The sequence below is a fragment of the Globicephala melas genome, chromosome 7, assembly GCF_963455315.2.
Source record: "Globicephala melas chromosome 7, mGloMel1.2, whole genome shotgun sequence".
Classification (NCBI taxonomy): Eukaryota; Metazoa; Chordata; class Mammalia; order Artiodactyla; family Delphinidae; genus Globicephala; species Globicephala melas.
The window spans coordinates 96,419,950-96,439,488 of record NC_083320.1 but is presented as its reverse complement, the minus strand read 5'-3'; the positions used below and the strand labels follow the sequence as shown (position 1 = coordinate 96,439,488).

Below are 19,539 nucleotides of genomic sequence, written 5' to 3'. Positions count from 1 at the left end.
GTACGTACAGGACAAAACCATCTCCTGTGAATGTAGTTCAGGCATGTTTAACATAAGTATAGTCAGGTTAATGCCTAACATCTTCTATCTTGTGCCTCCTCTCAGGGACCCCTTCCTTAGTTCCTGAGGCTCCTGTAACTCATGTACAGGGGAATGGAGAGTGGGCTCTGTCCAGTCTGATCCCTGAGTTACCCTGTGTGTATCTTAGGATACTTTGTATTTCTGTGTTGTCTGTTGTAACATCATCTCTTTCACTTCTGATTTATTTGGGCCCTCTCTTTTTTAAAAAAACATACTACTATTGTCTTTTATTCTTTACAGAAGCTTAATAAATGTTTGGTCTGCTACCCTTACTCTATGTATACTTTTTGCAGTGAGATTTTTACTTTTGTTTTCTTGTTACTATCAATAATTGTTGAGACTTTTTTAAGCTTAAGTAAATTCCTTCAATGTTGTGTACAAGGCTGGTTTATTAGTGATGAACTCTTTTAGCTTTTGCTAGTGTGGGAAACTGTTGATCTTTCCTTCTTTTTTTTCCCCATAAATTTATTTATTTTTGGCTGTGTTAGGTCTTCATTGCATTGCGTGGGCTTTTCTCTAGTGTGGCAAGTGGAGGCTACTCTTTGTTGTGGTGCACGGGCTTCTCATTGCGGTGGCTCTTGTGGATGGATTCTAGGTGCTCAGGCTTCAGTAGTTGTGGCTCATGGGCTCTAGAGCACGGGCTCAGTAGTTGTGGCACACAGGCTTAGTTGCTCTGTGGCATGTGGGATCTTCCTGGATCAGGGCTCGAACCCGTGTCCCCTGCATTGGCAGATTCTCAACCACTGTGACATCAGGGAAGCCCTCTCCTGCAATTCTGAATCATAATCTTGCTGGTAGAGTATTCCTGTTGTAGACTTTTTCTTTTTAGCCCATTGAATATATCCTATCATTCCTTCCTCATCTACAAATTGTGCTGAGAAGTCATCTGACAGTCTTATGGGAATACCTTGAACATAACTAGACCATTTTATTTCACTGTTTCTGTGATCCCTCTTTAATTTTTTAAAGTTTTAAATTTTTGGCACTTTATAATATGTCTTGGTGTAGACCTGTTTGTCTTCATCTTGTTTGGGACTCTGTGTTTCCTGGACCTGGATGTGTGTTTCCTTCCCCAGGTTAGGAAAGTTATCAGTTACTATATCCTCTAATAAGTTCTTTGCCCGTTTCTCTCTTCTCCTCGTTCTGGGACCCCTGTAATACTCATGTTAATATTCTTTTTTTTGTTTTTTGTTTGTTTTTTGTAGTACGCAGGCCTCTCATTGTTGTGGCCTCTCCCGTTGCGGAGCACAGGCTCCGGACGCGCAGGCTCAGTGGCCATGGCTCACGGGCCCAGCTGCTCTGCGGCATGTGGGATCCTCCCGTACCGGGACACGAACCCGTGTCCCCTGCATCGGCAGGCGGACTCACAACCACTGTGCCACCAGGGAAGCCCCTCATGTTAATATTCTTGATGTTGTCTCAGAGGTCCCTTTGCCTATAGTCTTAATTGTTTTTTCTTTGTGCTATTCAGTTTGGGTGATTTTCACTACTTTGTTTTCCATTTCACTGATCTGTTCTTCTGTATTATATAATATAATGTGACTTCTCTCGTGTGTGTGTGTATGTGTGTTTTAAGCTCTTTTATTGTATTGTTCACTGTTTGGTTCTTTTTGACATGTTATTACTCTTTGTTGAAATTCTCACTATGTCCATCTGTTCTTCTCCTGACTTGGGTGAGCATCTTATAATCATTACTGTGACACTTTTTTTATCAGGTAGAATGCTTATCCCTGTTTTATTCAGGTCTTTTTCTGATGTCGTGTCTTGTTACTTCATTTGTAACATATTCCTCTATTTCCTTATGTTTCCTAATTCTCTGTGCATTTCTATTCATTAGGTTCAGGTTGTTACATTCCCGGGTCTCAGAGAAGTGGCCTTATATAGGAGATGACTGATAGGGCCCAGCAGCACATTGTCCTCTGGCCAGCAGAGCCACATGCTCCAGGGGTGTCCCCTGTGTGGGCTGCACACACCTTTCTCTTACGGCAGGGCCAACTGCTGTAGACAAGCTGGTAGGCGGTGTTGGACCTTGGCCTTAATGGCTGTGAACCCTGCAGTATGTGATTGCTGTGGGTGTGCTGATAGCCAAGGCAGCCCTCCATTATGGGTGGCTGTGTGGTACTCCAGGTGCACAGGCAGACAGGGTAGGCCCCCAGTGGGACTGGTTGCGAGGCCTTCTGGTGCAGAAGTGCTATGGGCCTCGTGGTAGATGGGGTAGGCCCCTGATTCTAATCAGTTCCAGGGAAGACTCTAAAATGTTGCTTGCCAATGTCTCAGTTCCTAGTGGGAGTCCCAGCTGCCTCTTGCCTTTCCAAGAAGGTCTCCGAGATTAGCAAGTGGGTCTGAACACATGTCTTTCACACTATTGGCTCTGCACAGGGACTGAGAACATGTGAGATTTGTGTGTGCCCTATGAGAGCAAATTCTCAGTTTCCTTTAGCCTCCAGCTTTCCTGAAAATAAGCCCTGCAGGTTTTCAAAGCCAGACCTGCTGTGGTCCTTTCTTCCAGTGCAGGAACCCTGGGCTGAGCAGCCTGATGCCAGGCTCATACCCTTCCCTCCATGTGGAGGACCTCTGCAATTGTGATGTCTTCCAGCTGTGGGTCACTGTGCTCCATGTGTGGGTTCCAATTAGACTGTGTTTCCAGTCCTCCTACCTGCCTTGTGGTTTCTCCTTCCTTATATCTTTAGTTGTGGAAAACGTTCCCTGCTAGTCTTCAGAGATAATTTCCGTGTAAGTTGTAATTTGGGTGTGTCCGTGGCAGGAGGGGAGCTCACTATCTTCCCACTCTATCATCGTGATCCCCTCTCAAGAATTCTTTGAAAATATATGCATTTGTTACTGTAAACATAACTCTTTGAATTGCAGTCTTGTTCCTGTATTCCATAAATTTAGGTACTTTGTGTTTCCAATTTTGTTTGCTTTAAGATTTCTTTTAAATTTCCGTTTTGATTTATTCCTGTATGCATTGGCTATTCAGGAGCTTATTGTTCAATTTCTAAGTGTTCTTGAATTTTCAGTTCTTTTTAATATTGAATTTCAGTTTCATACCATTGTGGTTGGAAATGATCCTTGATATGATTTCAGTATTCTTGGATTTTTGAAGACTTGTTTTGTGGCTTAACATAGGATCTACCCTAGGCAATGTTCTATGTGTACTTGAGAACAATGGAAAGTTTGCTGCTGTTGAGTGGAATATACTGTAGATGTATGTTAGGTTCATTTGATATCAAGAGTGTGTTTAGGTTCAGTGTTTCCTGATTGATATTCTGTCCGGATGATCTATACAGTGTTGAAAGTTGGGTATTGATGTTTCTTACCATTATTTTATTTCTGCACATTTTCCCCTTCACGTGGGTTAATATATTCTTTATATGTTGAGAGGCTCCAAAGCTGGATACATACATATTTATAATTGTCATGATTTCTTGATGAATTAATCCATTTATCATTATATGATAACCTTTTTTCCTTTGAGAGGTTTGACTTCAAGTCTTTTTTACCTCATAATAGACTACTCAGGCAAGTATCATTTCATGGAGTATTTTTTTCCCAATCATTCAATTTTATGCTATATATGGATTAGAAGTTAACATGAATTTTTTTGCGGTACGCGGGCCTCTCACTGTTGTGGCCTCTCCCGTTGTGGAGCACAGGCTCCAGATGCGCAGGCTCAGCGTCCATGGCTCACGGGCCCAGCTGCTCCGCAGTATGTGGGATCTTCCCGGACCGGGGCACGAACCCACGTCCCCTGCATTGGCAGGCGGACTCTCAACTACTGCGCCACCAGGGAAGCCCTAACGTGAATCTCTTGCACACAGTATAATTGAACTTTCTTTAATCCATTCAGCCACCCTATGGATTATTTAAATTGAAGTATAGTTGATTTACAATATTACATTGGTCTCAGGGGTACAACATATGGATTGAATATTTTTATAGATCATGCTCCACTAAAGTGATTACAAAATAATGGCTATATTTCCCTGTGTTGTACTATATATCCTTGTTTATTTCATACATATGGGTACTGGATTTAGAGACACAAACTACTGTATTTCTCTCCCCCCTTCACTTGCCCCACCAGTAACCACTAAGTTGTTCTCTGTGAGTCTATTTCTGTTTTGTTATATACATTCCTTTCTTGCATTTTTAGATTCTACAGAGAAGTGAGAACATAGAGTTTTTGTCTTTCTCTAACTTATTTAAGTAGGTATAAATATTCTAGGCCTATCCATGTTGTTGCAAATGGCAGAATTTGATCCTTTTTAATGGCTGAGTAATAGTCTATTGTGTATACATACCACCTCTTCTTTATCCACTCATGTGTTGATGGACATTTAGTTTGCTTCCATATGTTGGCAATTGTAAATAATGGTGCTATGAACATTGGGATGCATGTATCTTGTCAAATTTGTGTCTTCATTTTCTTTGGGCATATACCAAGCAGTGGAATTGTTGGCTAATATGATAGTTCTACTTGTAGCTTTTCTCAGGACCTCCATATTCTTTTTATAGTGGGTGTATCAATTTACAATCCCACCAACAGTGTACTAGGATTCCCTCTCAATGTCATGAACAACATTTCATATTTGTAGACTTTGGAATAATAGCCACGTTGAGAGGTGTGACCTGACGTCTCATTATGGGTTTTCTTGTGAGTCACTCATTAAATTTAATTTACAAAAGAAGGTGATAGGCTGGATGTGATCTCCAGGTTTAGTGTGCTAATGCAAACTAAATATAGGTTAGGTATAGGTTAATTTGGGGGTATAGGTTAATTTGGGGAGAATTAATACCTTTACAATGTTATTTATTGCTTACATTTTTCAGGCTGACATTTAGTGATTGGAAACATTTAAAATTTTTTCTCCCTGAAGGATATCTGAAGTCTTTTGGTTTGTTTCTGTTTTATAAATTTGTTCATTTCTATCATTTTTTAGACTCCACTATAAGTGATATCATATGATATTTGTCTTTTTCTATCTGACTTACTTCACTTAGAATGAAATAATGCCATTTGCAGCAACAGGAATGGACCTAGAGATGATCATGCTTTTTCATTTCTGAGTAATATTTGATTGTGTACATGTACCACTTCTTCATTATCCATTCATCTGTTGATGGACATTTTGGTTGCCTCCATGTCTTGGCTATTGTAAATAGTGCTGCAGTGCATGTTTGGGTTTGGGTGCATTTGTCTCTTTGAATTCTGGCTTTGTGCAGATGTACACCCAGAAGTAGGACTGCTGGATGATAAGGTAGCTCTATTTTTGCTTTTTAAAGGCATCTCCATACTGTATAGTGGCTTTTACCAGCTTACATCTCACCAACAGCATAGGAGGGTTCCCTCTTCTCCATGTCCTCTCCAGCATTTATGGTTTGTAAACTGTTTGATGATAGCCATTCTGACTGTGCGAGGTGATACCTTGTTGTAGTTTTGATTTGCATGTGTCTGTCCAATAATTCGAGATTTTGAGCATCTTTGCGTGTGTTTTTTTTAAACACTGAGAAAAAGTTACAGTTGACATTGGCTTTTTGAAAGTCTATTTTGAATTTTTGCTCGATAACTACCACAGGACATTTGTTAAGGGCAGGTGTCATTTACGCCCTGGCAGTCCTTGTGAATATTAAGTGCCCATAAGCACATGCTTTAAAGTTGCTGTTGTGGAAATGGGCACAGATGGTAGGATTTCCTTCATGCCCCTCTCTGGTTACTTGGGTAACCAGACCCACTGTGGAAGACGGGCTCCTGGATTGTAAATTAGTGTGGGCTGTGGCAGAACAAACACCCAAAATCTTCTGTTTTGTTACTTCTTGTTTTTGTTTTTTCTTTTTTATTGAAGTAAAGTTGATCTAAAGTATTCTGTTTGTGGTAGGCGTACAGAATCTTGTTCAGTTACGTATATTCATATGTCTATTCATCTTCAGATTCTTTTCCCATATAGGTTATTAGAGAGTGTTGAGTAGACTTCCCTTTGTTATGCAGTAGGTCCTTGTTGATAATCTATTTTATATGTATTAGTGTGTAAATATTTTCCCCAGCCTCCTGATTTATTCCTTCCACCCACCTTTGTCATTGGGTAACCATAAGTGTGTTTTCTAAGTCTGTGAGTCTGTTTCTCTCTCTTATTTGTTTGGCTGTACTGTGAGGCATGTGTGATATTAGTTCTCCCAACACCAGGGATCAAACCCATGCCCCCTGAAGAGGAAGCTTGGATTCTTAACCATTGGACCACCTGGAAAGTCCCTGTTTCTCTCTTGTAAATTAGTTCATTGGTATCAATTTTTAAATTTCAGCTATAAGTAGTATCATATGATATTTGACTTTCTCTTTCTGACTTACTTCACTTAGTATGATTATCTCTAATTCTATGATGTTGCAAATGGCATTCCTTCATTCTTTTAATTTCTGAGTAATATTTCACTGGGAACATGTACCACTTCTTTATCCGTCCATCTGCTGATGGATATTTTGGTTGCTTCCATGTCTTAGACGTTGTAAGTTGTGCTGCGGTACACATATGGGTGCATGTGTGTTTTCCAATTCTGGTTTTCTCCTGTTATACGCCTGGGAGTGGGACAGCTGGATCATATGGTACCTCTAATTTTACCTTGTAAAGGCACCTCCATACTGTTATTTATAGTGGCTGTTACCACGTTAGATCCCAACAGCAGCATAGGAGGGCTCCCTTTTTTCTACAACCTCTCAAGCATTTACTGTTTGTAGATGTTTCAATGGTGGCTATTCTTACTCATGTGAAGTGATCCCTCATTGTAGTTTTGATTTCCATGACGCTAATAATACAGGAATTAGAGCATCTTTTCAAGTGCTTTTCTTTTAAACAGTGTAAAATTTACCTATTGAAATAGGATCTTGAAAGTCTGTTCCTTTGGAATTTACTTTGCTTACCTACCCGTGGATATTTCCTGATTGTGGGTGTCATTTACAGCCCAACAGTTCTTCTGAATATTAAGTACCCATAAGCATTGTTTTTAAAGTTGCAGTTGCAGGAAAGGGCAATAAGGCAGCGGAATTTATCCATACTCAACTTGATTGCTAGGGAAAACAGAGGCTTAGTGGAATTCCTCTTCCGAGGTTGTAAATTGGAGTGTAAAGTGCCAGGACAAATAGTGTCACATTACTTCTTGTTGAATTTACTTTTTATTTCTGATCAGAGTAAATTTGATTACAATGTTGTGTTTGTTCTAGGTGTACAGAATCTGGTTCATTCACACATATACATATATCTAATCATGTTTAGATTCTTTCCCATGTTGGTTATTAGAGAGTTGAGTAGACCTCCCTTGGCATCCAGTAGGTCCTTCTTGATTATATATTTTATATGAATTATTAAATGCATGTTAACCCCAACATCCTAATTTTTCCATTCCTTTCACCTTTTTCAAAGTCTGTATGGGTCTTTCTCAGTGGAAATATGTTCATGGGTATCAATTTTTAGATAACACTAGTAAATGATGTCATCGGATATTTGTCTTTCTTTTTGTGACTTACTTTACGTAGTATGATTACCCCTAGGTTCATCAGTGGTGCTGCAAAAGACATTGTTTCATCTTTTCCATGGCTAATATTCAGTTGTGTACATGTACCACTTCTTTGTCCATTCATCTGTACTTGGACATTTTGCTTGCATCCATTTCTGGTTATTGTAAGTATCGCTGAAGAGCACATTTGGGTACCTGTGTCTTTCTGAGTTCTGATGTTCTCGGGTTACAGGCCCATTAGTGGTTTGGTAGGATCACATAGTAGCTCAATTGTTACCTTTTAAAGGCACCTTCATTCTGTTCTGATTAGTGGCTGTTACCAGTTTACATCCCAGCAACAGCATAGGGGTGTATCCAGTCTCAGAAACCCATTCAGCATTGTTTGCAGACATTTTTTTTCTGATGGCCATTCAGACTATTGTGAGGTGATACCTTTTTGTAGTTTAAATTTGCATTGCCCTAATAATTTTTGATGTTCAACATTTTTTCATGTCCTTTAAAAAAAAACAGGAAATTTACCTCTTGAATTGTCTTCTCCAGATTTTCTACTGTTTTGCATATTAATGTTCATTCCTGACCTCAGGATATTTTTTGAGGGCAGGTGTCATTTAAAGCCCTGCAGTCCTTGTGAATATTAAGTGACCAATAGCACTGGGATTAAAGCTGCTGTTGCGGAAATTGGCCACAAGGCGGCAGATTTCTACATTCCCAGCTTTGGTTACAAGGGCAGGAGAGCCTTCCTGGAAGTTGTATTCCTAGGTTGCAAATTGTAGTGGAATGTTCCAGGACAAACTCCCCAAAGCTTATGTCTCCTACTTACGTTTGTTTTTTAAATTTTCTTTGTTTTTTATCGGAGTAAATTTTTTTTAAACTAGATCCTTACTCTATCTACAATTTCCCCATTCTTCTTTGCCTTTTATATTTATTTAATTTATTTATGGCTGTGTTGGGTCTTCGTTTCTGTGCGAGGGCGTTCTCTAGTTGCGGCAAGTGGGGGCCACTCTTCATCGCGGTGCGTGGGCCTCTCACTATCGCAGCCTCTCTTGCTGCGGAGCGCAGCCTCCAGATGCGCAGGCTCAGTAGTTGTGGCTCATGGACCTAGTTGCTCCGTGGCATGTGGGATCCTCCCAGACCAGGGCTCGAACCCACGTCCTCTGCATTGGCAGGCAGATTCTCAACCACTGGGCCATGAGGGAAGCCCCTATCAGAGTAAATTTTATTACAGTGTAGTGATTCTCTGGGTGTACTGATTCTGATCAATTTTTCATACATATATCTGTTCCTCTTTCGATTCTGTTACCATGCAGGTTATTACAGAGTGTTGAGTAGACCTCCCTTGGTATTTGGTAGGTGTTTGGTGATTATATAATTTATATGTATTAGTGATTATATAATTTATATATTTTATATGTTTATATACATATAACATACATTAGTGTATATATGTTAACCCCATAATCCTAATTTATCCACCCTCCCACCTTTCATTTTGGTTAACCATTTGTTTGTTTTATACGTCTCTGTGTCCTTTCCTTTGGAAATATGTTCATTGGTAGGAATCTTAAGATAACATCTATAAATTATATTATAGGATATATACCATACACTTTTGACTTAACATAATATGATTATTTCTAGACTCACCTGTAGTCATGAAAACGGCATTGTTTTCGAAAGCTAATCTTCCATTAGGTACCTGTGCCACTTATTCTTCGTCCATGCATCTGTTGACTGACACTTTGGCTGCTTCCATGTCTTGCCTATTTTGAATATTGTTGGAGGACAGCTTTGTCAGCCTGTGTCTTCTTGATTCGGCTCTTCGGTGATAGGCCCAGTGGTAGGCGTGCTGGTTCGAATGGCGTCTGAATTTTTACTTTTAAACACAGCTCCTTTCTGTTCTCATTACTGGCTCGTAGCACTGTATATCTCACCAGCAGCTAGAGGGTACACAGTTCTCTAAAACCCCTTCAGGATTTATTGTTTGTAGACATTTTGCTGATGGTCATTTGACTGATGTGACTTGAAAACTTTTCATAGATTAGATTTGCATGAATCTAATAATTCCTAATGTTGAACTTTTATCCATTTTCCTTTTTTGAAAAAAAGAGTTGTAAAACTTACCTCTTCATACTATCTTTTTGAAGAATTTGCCAGTTGTGAATTATTTTTGGCCATTCCCTACCTCAGGACATTTTTGAGGGCAGGTGTGCTTTACAGCCCTGAGTCCTTGTGAATGTTAAGTGACCGTTAGCTCTGGGTTTAAAGCCTCTCTTCCCGGAAACGGCCAAAGGCAGCAGCATTTCTACATTTCCAACTCTGGGTTTTTGGGCAACAGAGCCTTCCTGGAAATCGTGTTAGTAGGCTGCAAGTTAGAGTGGAATGTGCCAGGGCAAACACCCAAGAGCTTATATCTCCTTACTTCTTGTTTGTTTTTTAAATTTAATTTTTATTTATTATCACAGCAAATTTGATAAAAATGTTGTTTAGGTGTACAGAATCTGATTCATTATATCTATGTATCTAACTATTCATCTTTGGATTCTTTCCTGTGTAGGTTATTACAGAGTGTTGAGTAGACCTCTCTTGGTATTCCATAGGTATTCTGTGATATATATTTCATATGTATTAATACATGTCTGTTAACCCCCATATCCTAGTTCATCCATTCCTTACACTTTTCCATTTGGTTAAACATAATTTTGTTTTCTTAATCCATGTGTCCCTCTCTTGGAAATAATTTCATGGTATCAATTTTTAGGTAACACCTATAAGTGATATCACCAAACTGTTTTTCGGTTTCTTCCTTACTTCAAATTGTGTGTTTATCTCTAGGTCCTTCTGTGGTGGTGCACACGGCACTGTTTCATTCTTTTCCATGGCTAATATTCCATGTGTACATGGACGAGTTATTCGTTGTGCATTTTTCTGTTGATGGACATTTTGGTTTCTTCCAAGTCTTGGCTATCTTAAATGTTGCTGCAGAGCAGGATTGCCAGCCTGTGTCTTTTTGATTCTGGTGTGCTCAGGTGATAGGTGCATCAAAGGGCCTACCAGATAACATAGCAGCTCAATTTTTCCCGTTAAACGCACCTCCATTACGTTCTCACTACTGGCTGTTACCAGTTTACATCCCTCCAGAAGCTAGAGGATACGCAGTTCTCTAAAACCCCTTCAGCATTTATTCTTTGTAGACTTTTTGCTGATGATCATTCTGACGGCTTGGAGGTGAACGTTTCTGTAGATTGGATTTGCATGGCTTTATTAATTCCTGATGTTCAGCATTTTTTCATACCCTCTTTTTTTAAAAAAATAAAAAGGAAAAGACAAACTGTGCATAAAATACGCCTCTTGAAATTGTGTTCTTGAAGTGTGGAGGTCTTTTGAATTTCTTGGTCAATTTACAACCCCAGATTTGTTTTGAGGGCAGGTGTCATTTACAGGCCTGCAACTGTTTTGAATATTAAGTGACCATTAGTGCTGGGTTTAAAGCTGCTGTTGTGTGAAACGGCCACAAGGCGGCAGCATTTCTCCTTAACAAATCTGGTTACGAGGGCAACAGAGCCTTAATGGAAGTCGAGTTCTAGGTTGTAAATTAGAATGGAATATGCCAGGAAAAAGCCCCTTAAGTTTATGTCTCACTACTTCTTCTTCGTTATATTAATTTTTATTTTTATCACACCATGTTTGATTACAATGGTTTCTTTGTTCCGCCTGTGCAAGATGTGGTTCTTTTATACATACACATATTCTTCTTCAGATCCTTTCCCCATGTAGGTTATGACACAATGTTGAGTAGTCTTCTCTTGGTATTCCGTAGGTCTTTGGTGTTTATCTATTTCACCTGTGTTTGTATATCTCTGTTAACCCCAATATCCTAATGTATTAAAGCTTCACACTTTTCCATTGGTGAAACATAAGTTTTTAATGAATCTGTGATTGCCCTTCTCTGTGGAAATATCTTCACTGGTATCAATTTTTAGGTAACACTTATAAGTGATACGATAGGATATGTGTCTTTCGCTTTCTCACTTACTACAAGTTGCGTGATTACCTCTAGACTCATGTACGGTGCTGCAAATGGCATTGTGCTGTTTTTTTCCTTGGCTAATACTCCATCTGTACATGTACCACTTCTTCTTTGTCCATTCATCTGTTGATGGACTTTTTGGTTGCTTCCATGTCTTGGCTATTGTAATACTGCTGCAGTGCAGATTTTCCTGCCTGTGTCTTTCCAATTCTGTCTTCTTAGGTTATAGGCCCAGGAGTGGGCCTGCTGGATCATATCATAGCTCAATGTTTACCTTGTAACGGCACCTCCATTCTGTTCTCATTAGTGGCTTTTACCAGGTTACGTCCCACTTAAAGTTGAGGGTATGCACTTCTCCACAACCCCTTCAGCATTTACTGCTTTTAGTTTTTTTGCTGATGGGTATTCTGACTGGTGTAAGCTGATACCTCTTTGTGGTTGCATTTGCATGCGTCTCATAATCCCTTCAAATTGAGCTTTCAGGCACGTCCTTTGTTTTTCAGTGAGCAGAGCTTACCTCTCCAAATTGTTTTCTTGAAGTCTGTGCCACATTTGGAAGTATTTTGGCCATTACCTCCCTCAGACATGTAGAGGGTAGGTTTCATTTACAGCCCTCCAGTACTTGTGCATATGAAGTGACGATTAGCACAGGTTTTAAAGCTGCTGTTGCAGGTAATGGCCAGAGGGCGGCAGCATTTCTGCTTTCTCCACTCTGGTAACTATGGAAACAGATCTTCCTGCCAGTGGTGTTCCTCAGTTATAAATTACAGTGGAATGTGACCAGATAACCTCCCAAAAGCTGATATATCCTTACTTATGTTGTTTAATTGAATTTATATTTTTTATTGGAGTAATATTCCATTGTGTACATGAACCCCTTCTTCTTTCTACATTCCTCTGTTGACGGACATTTTTGTTACTTCCAAGTGCTGGCTGTGGTAAATATTGCTGGAGTGCAGGATTGCCAGCCTGTGTCATTTTGATTCTCATCCTCTCAGGTGATAGGACCAGCAGTGGGTATGCTTGATTGAATGGTAGCTCAATGTTTACCTTTTCAAGGCACCTCCTATTTTTTATTTCTGTTAAACAAAAAAGAAAAAAAAAACTGTGAGTACAATAAACCTCTTGAAATTGTCTCCTTGGAAGGTTGACCTCTTTGGAATTTTGTGGTCGATTTTCGACCCCAGGATTTTTTTTGAGGGCAGTTGTCATTTACAGGCCTGCAATGAGTGTGAATATTTAGTGACCATTAGCACTGGTTTTAAAGCTGCTGTTGTGGGAAACGGCCACAAGGCGGCAGCGATTCTCCATTCCCAAATCTGGTTACTAGGGCAGCAGAGCCTTTCTGGAAGTCATGTTCCCAGGTTGTAAATCAGAATGGAATGTGCCAGGAAAAACCCCCATAAGTCTATGTCACATTACTTCTTGTTCGTTGTTTTTTTTAATTGGGGTAATGATTACAATATTGTCTGTCTTAGGTGTACACAATCTGGTTCATTTGTACATTATATATATATATAGATGTACAGATCCTCTTCCCATGTAAATTATAGCAGTGTGTTCCGTAGACCTCCCTTGTATATGGTCAGTTTTTTTGATATATGTATTTAATATGTATTTGTACACGTATGGTAAACCTGATCTTAATTTATCCATTCCCCCCATCTTTCCTTTTAGATAAGCAGTTTTTTTCTAACTCTGTGAGTGTCTTTCTCTGTGGAAATATGTTCATTTGTGTCAGTTGTTAGATAACGCCTATAAGTGATATCATAGGATATATGTCTTTGCTTTCCGATTTACCTCATGTTCTGTGATTATCTCTAGGCTCATTTATGGTGCCACAAAGAGCAGTGTTTCATTGTTTTCCATGGCTAATATTCCATTGTGTACATGGACCACTTCTTCATCCATTCATCTGTTGATGGACATTTTGGTTGCTTCCGTGTCTTGGCTATTGTGAAAATGGCTGCAGTGCAGCTTTTACAGCCTGTGTCTTCTCGACTTTGGTCTTCTCAGGTGAGAGGCTCACCGGTGGGCCTGCTGGATGGAATGGTGGTTCAATTTTTACTTTTAAATGCAGCTCCTTTCTGTTCTCATTATTGGCTTTACCACATTACATCTTGCCAGCACCTAGAGGGTACACAGTCCTCTAAAATCCCTTCGGCAATTATTGTTTTTTGACTTTTTGCTGATGGTAGTTGACTTGTGGGAGTTGAAACCTTTTTGTAGATTAGATTTGCATGAGTGTAATAATTCCTGATGTTGAGCTTTTATCCATTTTCCTTTTTTTGAAAAACAGTAAAAGTTACTACTTCATACTATCTCCTTGAAACATTTGCCTATTTTGAATTTTTTTGCCATTCCCTACCTCAGGACATTTTTTGAGGGCAGGTGTCCTTTACAGCCTTGGGTCCTTGTGAATGTTAAGTGAGCCTGAGCTGTGGGTTTAAAGCCGCTCTTGCGGGAAACGGCCACAAGGCGGCAGCATTTCTACATTTCCAACTCTGGGTTTTGGGGCAACAGAGCCTTCTTGGAAATCGTGTTAGTAGGCTGCAAATTAGAGTGGAATGTGCCAGGGCAAACCCCCAAGAGCTTATATCTCCTTACTTCTTGTTTGTTTTTTAAATGTAATTTTTATTATCACAGTAAATTTGATAAAAATATTGTGTTTGTTCTAGGTGTACAGAATCTGGTTCATTATATCTATGTATCAATCTATTCATCTTTGGATCCTTTCCTGTGTAGGTTATTACAGAGTGTTGAGTAGACCTCTCTTGGTATTCCATAGGTATTTTGTGATTATATATTTCACATGTATTAGTACATGTCTGTTAACACCCATATCCTAATTCATACATTCCTTACACCTTTCCCTTTGGGTAAACATAAATGTGTTTCCTGAATCCATGCGTGTCCTTCTCTTGGCAATAATTTCATGGGTATCAATTTTTAGGTAACACGTATAAGTGATGTCATAGGATGTCTGTCTTTTGATTTCTTTCTTCTTCAAGTTGGCTGATTATGTCTAGATCCTTGTATGGTGCTGCCAACAGCACTGTTTCATACTTTTCCATGGCTAATATTCCATTGTGTACATCGATCACTTCTTCTTGGTGCATTTTTCTGTTGATGGACATTTTGGTTTCTTCCAAGTCTTGGCTATGTTAAATGTTGCTAGAGTACAGGATTGCCAGCCTGTGTCTTTTTGATTCTGCTCTACTCAGGTGATACTCCCATCAGTGAGCCTACCAGATCACATGGTAGCTCAATTTTTACCTTTAAACGCACCTCTGTTCTGTTCTCATTACTGGCTGTTACCAGGTGACATCCCACCAGCAGCTAGAGGGTACGCAGTTCTCTAGAACCCCATCAGCATTATTCTTTGTAGAGATTTTTGCTGATGATCATTCTGACGGCTGTGAGGTGAACGTTTTTGTAGACTGGATTTGCATGGCTTTATTAATTCTGATGTTTAGCATTTTGCCATGCCCTTTTTTTTAACAGAATAAATGAAAGAAAGAGAAGACAAAATGTGTGTAAAATATGCCTCTTGAAATAGTCGTTTTGAAATGTGCATTTTTTTGAGTTTTTTGCTCGATTTATGACCCAAGGGTTTGTGTAGAAGGCAGGTGTCATTTACAGGGCTGGAATTATTTTGATTATCAAGTACCCATTAGCGCTGGGTTTATAGCAGCTGTTGTGTGAAATGGGCACCAGGCGGCAGCAGTTCTCCTTTTCCAAATCTGGTTACTAGGGTAACAGAGCCTCAATGGAAGTCGTGTTCTAGGTTGTAAATTAGAATGGAATATGCCAGGAAAAAGCCCCTTAAGCTTATGTCTCACTACTTCTTGTTCGTTTTTTTAATTTAATTTTTATGTTTTATCACAGCAACTTTGATTACAATGTTTTGCTTGTTCTAGGTGTGCGAGATGTGGTTCCTTAACACAGATAAATATATCGTTCTTCGGATCCTTTACCCATGTAGGTTATGATACAATGTTGAGTAGTCTTCCCTTGGTATTCCGTAGGTCTTCGGTAATTATATATTTCACCTGTGTTTGTATATCTCTGTTAACCCCAATATCCCTATGTGTCCAATCCTCACACCTTTCTATTGGTGAACCATAAGTTTGTTTAATGAATCTGTGATTGCCTTTCTCTGTGGAAATATCTTCATTGGTATCAATTTTTAGGTAACACTTATAAGTGATATGATAGGATATGTGCCTTTCGCTTTCTCACTTACTACAAGTTGCATGATTACCTCTAGACTCATGTATGGTGCTGCAAATGGCATTGCATCATTTTTTTCCTTGGCTAATATTCCATCTGTACATGTACCAGTTCTTCTTTGTCCACTCATCTGTTGATGGACTTTTTGGTTGCTTCCATGTCTCGGTTATTGTAATACTGCTGCAGTGCAGATTTGCCTGCCTGTGTCTTTCCAATTCTGTCTTCTTAGGTTATAGGCCCAGGAGTGGGTCTGCTGGATCACATTGTAGCTCAGTGTTTACCTTGTAAAGGCACCCACATTCTGTTCTCATTAGTGGCTCTTAGCGGGTATGCACTTCTCCAGTTTTTACTTTTAAATGCAGCTCCTTTCTGTTCTCATTATTGGCTGTTACCACTTTACATCTCTCCAGCAGCTAGAGAGTATACAGTTCTCTAAAATCCCTTCAGCATGTATTGTTTGTAGACTTTTTGCTGATGGTAGTTGACTTGTGTGAGTTGAAACCTTTTTGTAGATTAGATTTGCATGAGTGTAATAATTCCTGATGTTGAGCTTTTATCCATTTTCCTTTCTTTTGAAAAAGAGTAAAACTTACCTCTTGTTGTTTGTATTTTTGCTAATGTTTGTTTTCTTGTTGTTTGTATTTTTGCTAATGTTTATTCTGCCTTGTGTGAGCTGATACCTCTTTGTGGTTGGATTTGCCTGCGTCTCATAATCCCTTGAAATTGAGCTTTCAGGCATGTCCTTTTTTTTCAAGCTGCGAGTAGAGCTTACCTCTCCAAATTGTTTTCTTGAAGTATGTGCCATATTTTCAAATATTTTGGCCATTACCTCCCTCAAGACATGTTGAGGGCAGGTTTCATATACAGCCCTCCAGTACTTGTGCATATGAAGTGACGATTAGCACAGGTTTTTAAAGCTGCTGTTGCAGGTAATGGCCAGAGGGCGGCAGCATTTCTGCTTTCCCCACTCTGGTAACGATGGAAACAGACCTTCCTGCCAGTGTTGTTCCTTGGTTATAAATTAGAGTGGAATGTACCTAGATGAACCCCCAAAAGCTGATGTCTCCCTACTTATGTTTATTTTTTTAATTGAATTTATATTTTTTAGTGGAGTAATATTCCATTCTGTACATGAACCACTTCCTTGTGCATTTCTCTGTTGATGGACATTTTCGTAGCTTCCAAGTGTTGGCTGTGGTAAATATTGCTGGAGTGCAGAATTGCCAGCCTGTGTCCTTTTGATTCTCATCCTCTCAGGCGATAGGCCCAGCACTGGGTATGCTTGATTGCATGGTAGCTCAATGTTTACCTTTTCAAGGCACCTCCATTGTGTTTTCATTACTGGCTCTTACCATGTCCCACTTAGAACCGAGGGTATGCATTTCTGCACAACCCCTTCAGCATTTTTTGTTTGCAGAAATTTTGCTGATGGCCATTATGACTGGTGTGAGATGACAGGTTTTTGTAATTTGCATTTGCATGTCTTTAATAATTCCTAATGTTCAGCATTTTTCCAGGCATTTTTTGATTTCTGTTAAACAAAAACAGAAAAAAAAAAACTGAGTACAATAAATCTCTTGAAATTGTCTTCTTGGAAGGTTGCCCTCTTTTGAAATTTTTGGTCGATTTTCGACCCCAGGATTTTTTTTGAGGGCAGTTGTCATTTACAGGCCTGCAATGAGTGTGAATATTTAGTGACCATTAGCACTGGTTTTAAAGCTGCTGTTGTGGGAAACGGCCACAAGGCGGCAGCACTTCTCCATTCCCAAATCTGGTTACTAGGGCAGCAGAGCCTTTCTGGAAGTCATGTTCCCAGGTTGTAAATTAGAATGGAATGTGCCAGGAAAACCCCCCATAAGTCTATGTCACATTACTTCTTGTTCGTTGTTTTAATTTTTTTAATCGGGGTAATGATTACAATATTGTTTGTCCTAGGTGTACACAGTCAGGTTCGTTTGTACATTTTATATATATATATACACACACACACACACACATACAGATCCTCTTCCCATGTAAATTATTGAAGAGTGTTCTGTATACCTCCCTTGCTATATGGTCGGTCTTTTTGATATATGTATATAATATGTATTTGTACACATATGGTAACCATGATGTTAATTTATCCATTTCCCCCACCTTTCATTTTAGATAAGCATAGTTTGTTTTCTAAGTCTGTGAGTGTCTTTCTCTGTGTAAATATATTCATTTTTGTCACTTGATAGGTAACATCTATAAGAGGTATCATAGGATATACGTCTTTTGCTTTCCGACTTACCTCATGTTCTGTGATTATCCCTAGGCTCATCTATGGTGCCTCAAAGAGCAGTGTTTCATTGTTTTCCATGGCTAATATTCCATTGTGTACATGGACCACTTCTTTATCCATTCATCTGTTGATGGACATTTTGGTTGCTTCCGTGTCTTGGCTATTGTGAAAATGGCTGCAGTGCAGCTGTTGCAGCCTGTGTCTTCTCGATTCTGGTCTTCTCAGGTGAGAGGCTCAGCTTTGGGCATGCTGGATGGAATGGTGGCTCAGTTGTTTTTGTTTATGGTGGGGTTTTTTTTGCGGTACGCAGGCCTCTCACTGTTGCGGCCTCTCCCGTTGTGGAGTACAGGCTCCAGAAGCTCAGGCTCAGCAGCCATGGCTCACAGGCCCAGCCGTTCCGCAGCATGTGTGATCTTCCCGTACCGGGGCACGAACCCGTGTTCCTGCATCGGCAGTTATACTGTCAACCACTGCGCCACCAGGGATGCTCCAGTTTTTACTTTTAAATGCAGCTCCTTTCTGTTCTCATTATTGGCTGTTACCACTTTACATCTCTCCAGCAGCTAGAGAGTATACAGTTCTCTAAAATCCCTTCAGCATGTATTGTTTGTAGACTTTTTGCTGATGGTAGTTGACTTGTGTGAGTTGAAACCTTTTTGTAGATTAGATTTGCATGAGTGTAATAATTCCTGATGTTGAGCTTTTATCCATTTTCCTTTCTTTTGAAAAAGAGTAAAACTTACCTCTTCATACTTCTTCTTACCTCTTCATCCTTGAAATATTTGCCTGTTTTGAATTTTTTGGCCATTCCCTAGCTCAGGACATTTCTTGAGGGCAGGTGTCCTTTGCAGCCCTGAGTTCTTGTGAATGTTAAGTGAGCCTTAGCTGTGGGTTTAAAGCCGCTCTTGTGGGAAACAGCCACAAGGCGGCAGCATTTCTACATTTCCAACTCTGGGTTTTTGGGCAACAGAGCCTTCCTAGAAATCATATTAGAAGGCTGCAAATTAGAATGGAATGTGCCAGGGCAAACCCCCAAGAGTTTATATCTCCTTACTTCTTGTTTGTTTTTTAAATGTAATTTTTATTCATTATCACAGTAAATTTGATAAAAATATTGTGTTTGTTCTAGGTGTACAGAATCTGGTTCAGTATATCTATGTATCAATCTATTCATCTTTGGATCCTTTCCCGTGTAGGTTATTACAGTGTTGAGTAGACCTCTCTTGGTATTCCATAGGTATTTTGTGATTATATATTTCATATGTATTAGTACATGTCAGTTAACCCTCATATCCTAATTCATACATTACTTACACCTTTCCATTTGGTTAAACATAATTTTGTTTCCTGAATCCATGCGTGTCCTTCTCTTGGCAATAATTTCATGGGTATCAATTTTTAGGTAACACATATAAGTGATGTC

General features: G+C 39.5%; 1 protein-coding gene across 1 annotated transcript in view; it reads right to left on the bottom strand.

The window, feature by feature from the left end:
- Positions 1-11,809: 11,809 nt before the first annotated feature.
- LOC132597582 (uncharacterized) overlaps positions 11,810-19,539 on the bottom strand; it is an 85,270-nt gene continuing 77,540 nt past the window's right edge. The window contains exon 9 of the mRNA XM_060301536.1: positions 11,810-12,693. Within this exon, the coding sequence (XP_060157519.1) occupies positions 12,681-12,693 (13 nt within the window). The 3' untranslated portion in view covers positions 11,810-12,680. The remainder of the gene's footprint in view (positions 12,694-19,539) is intronic.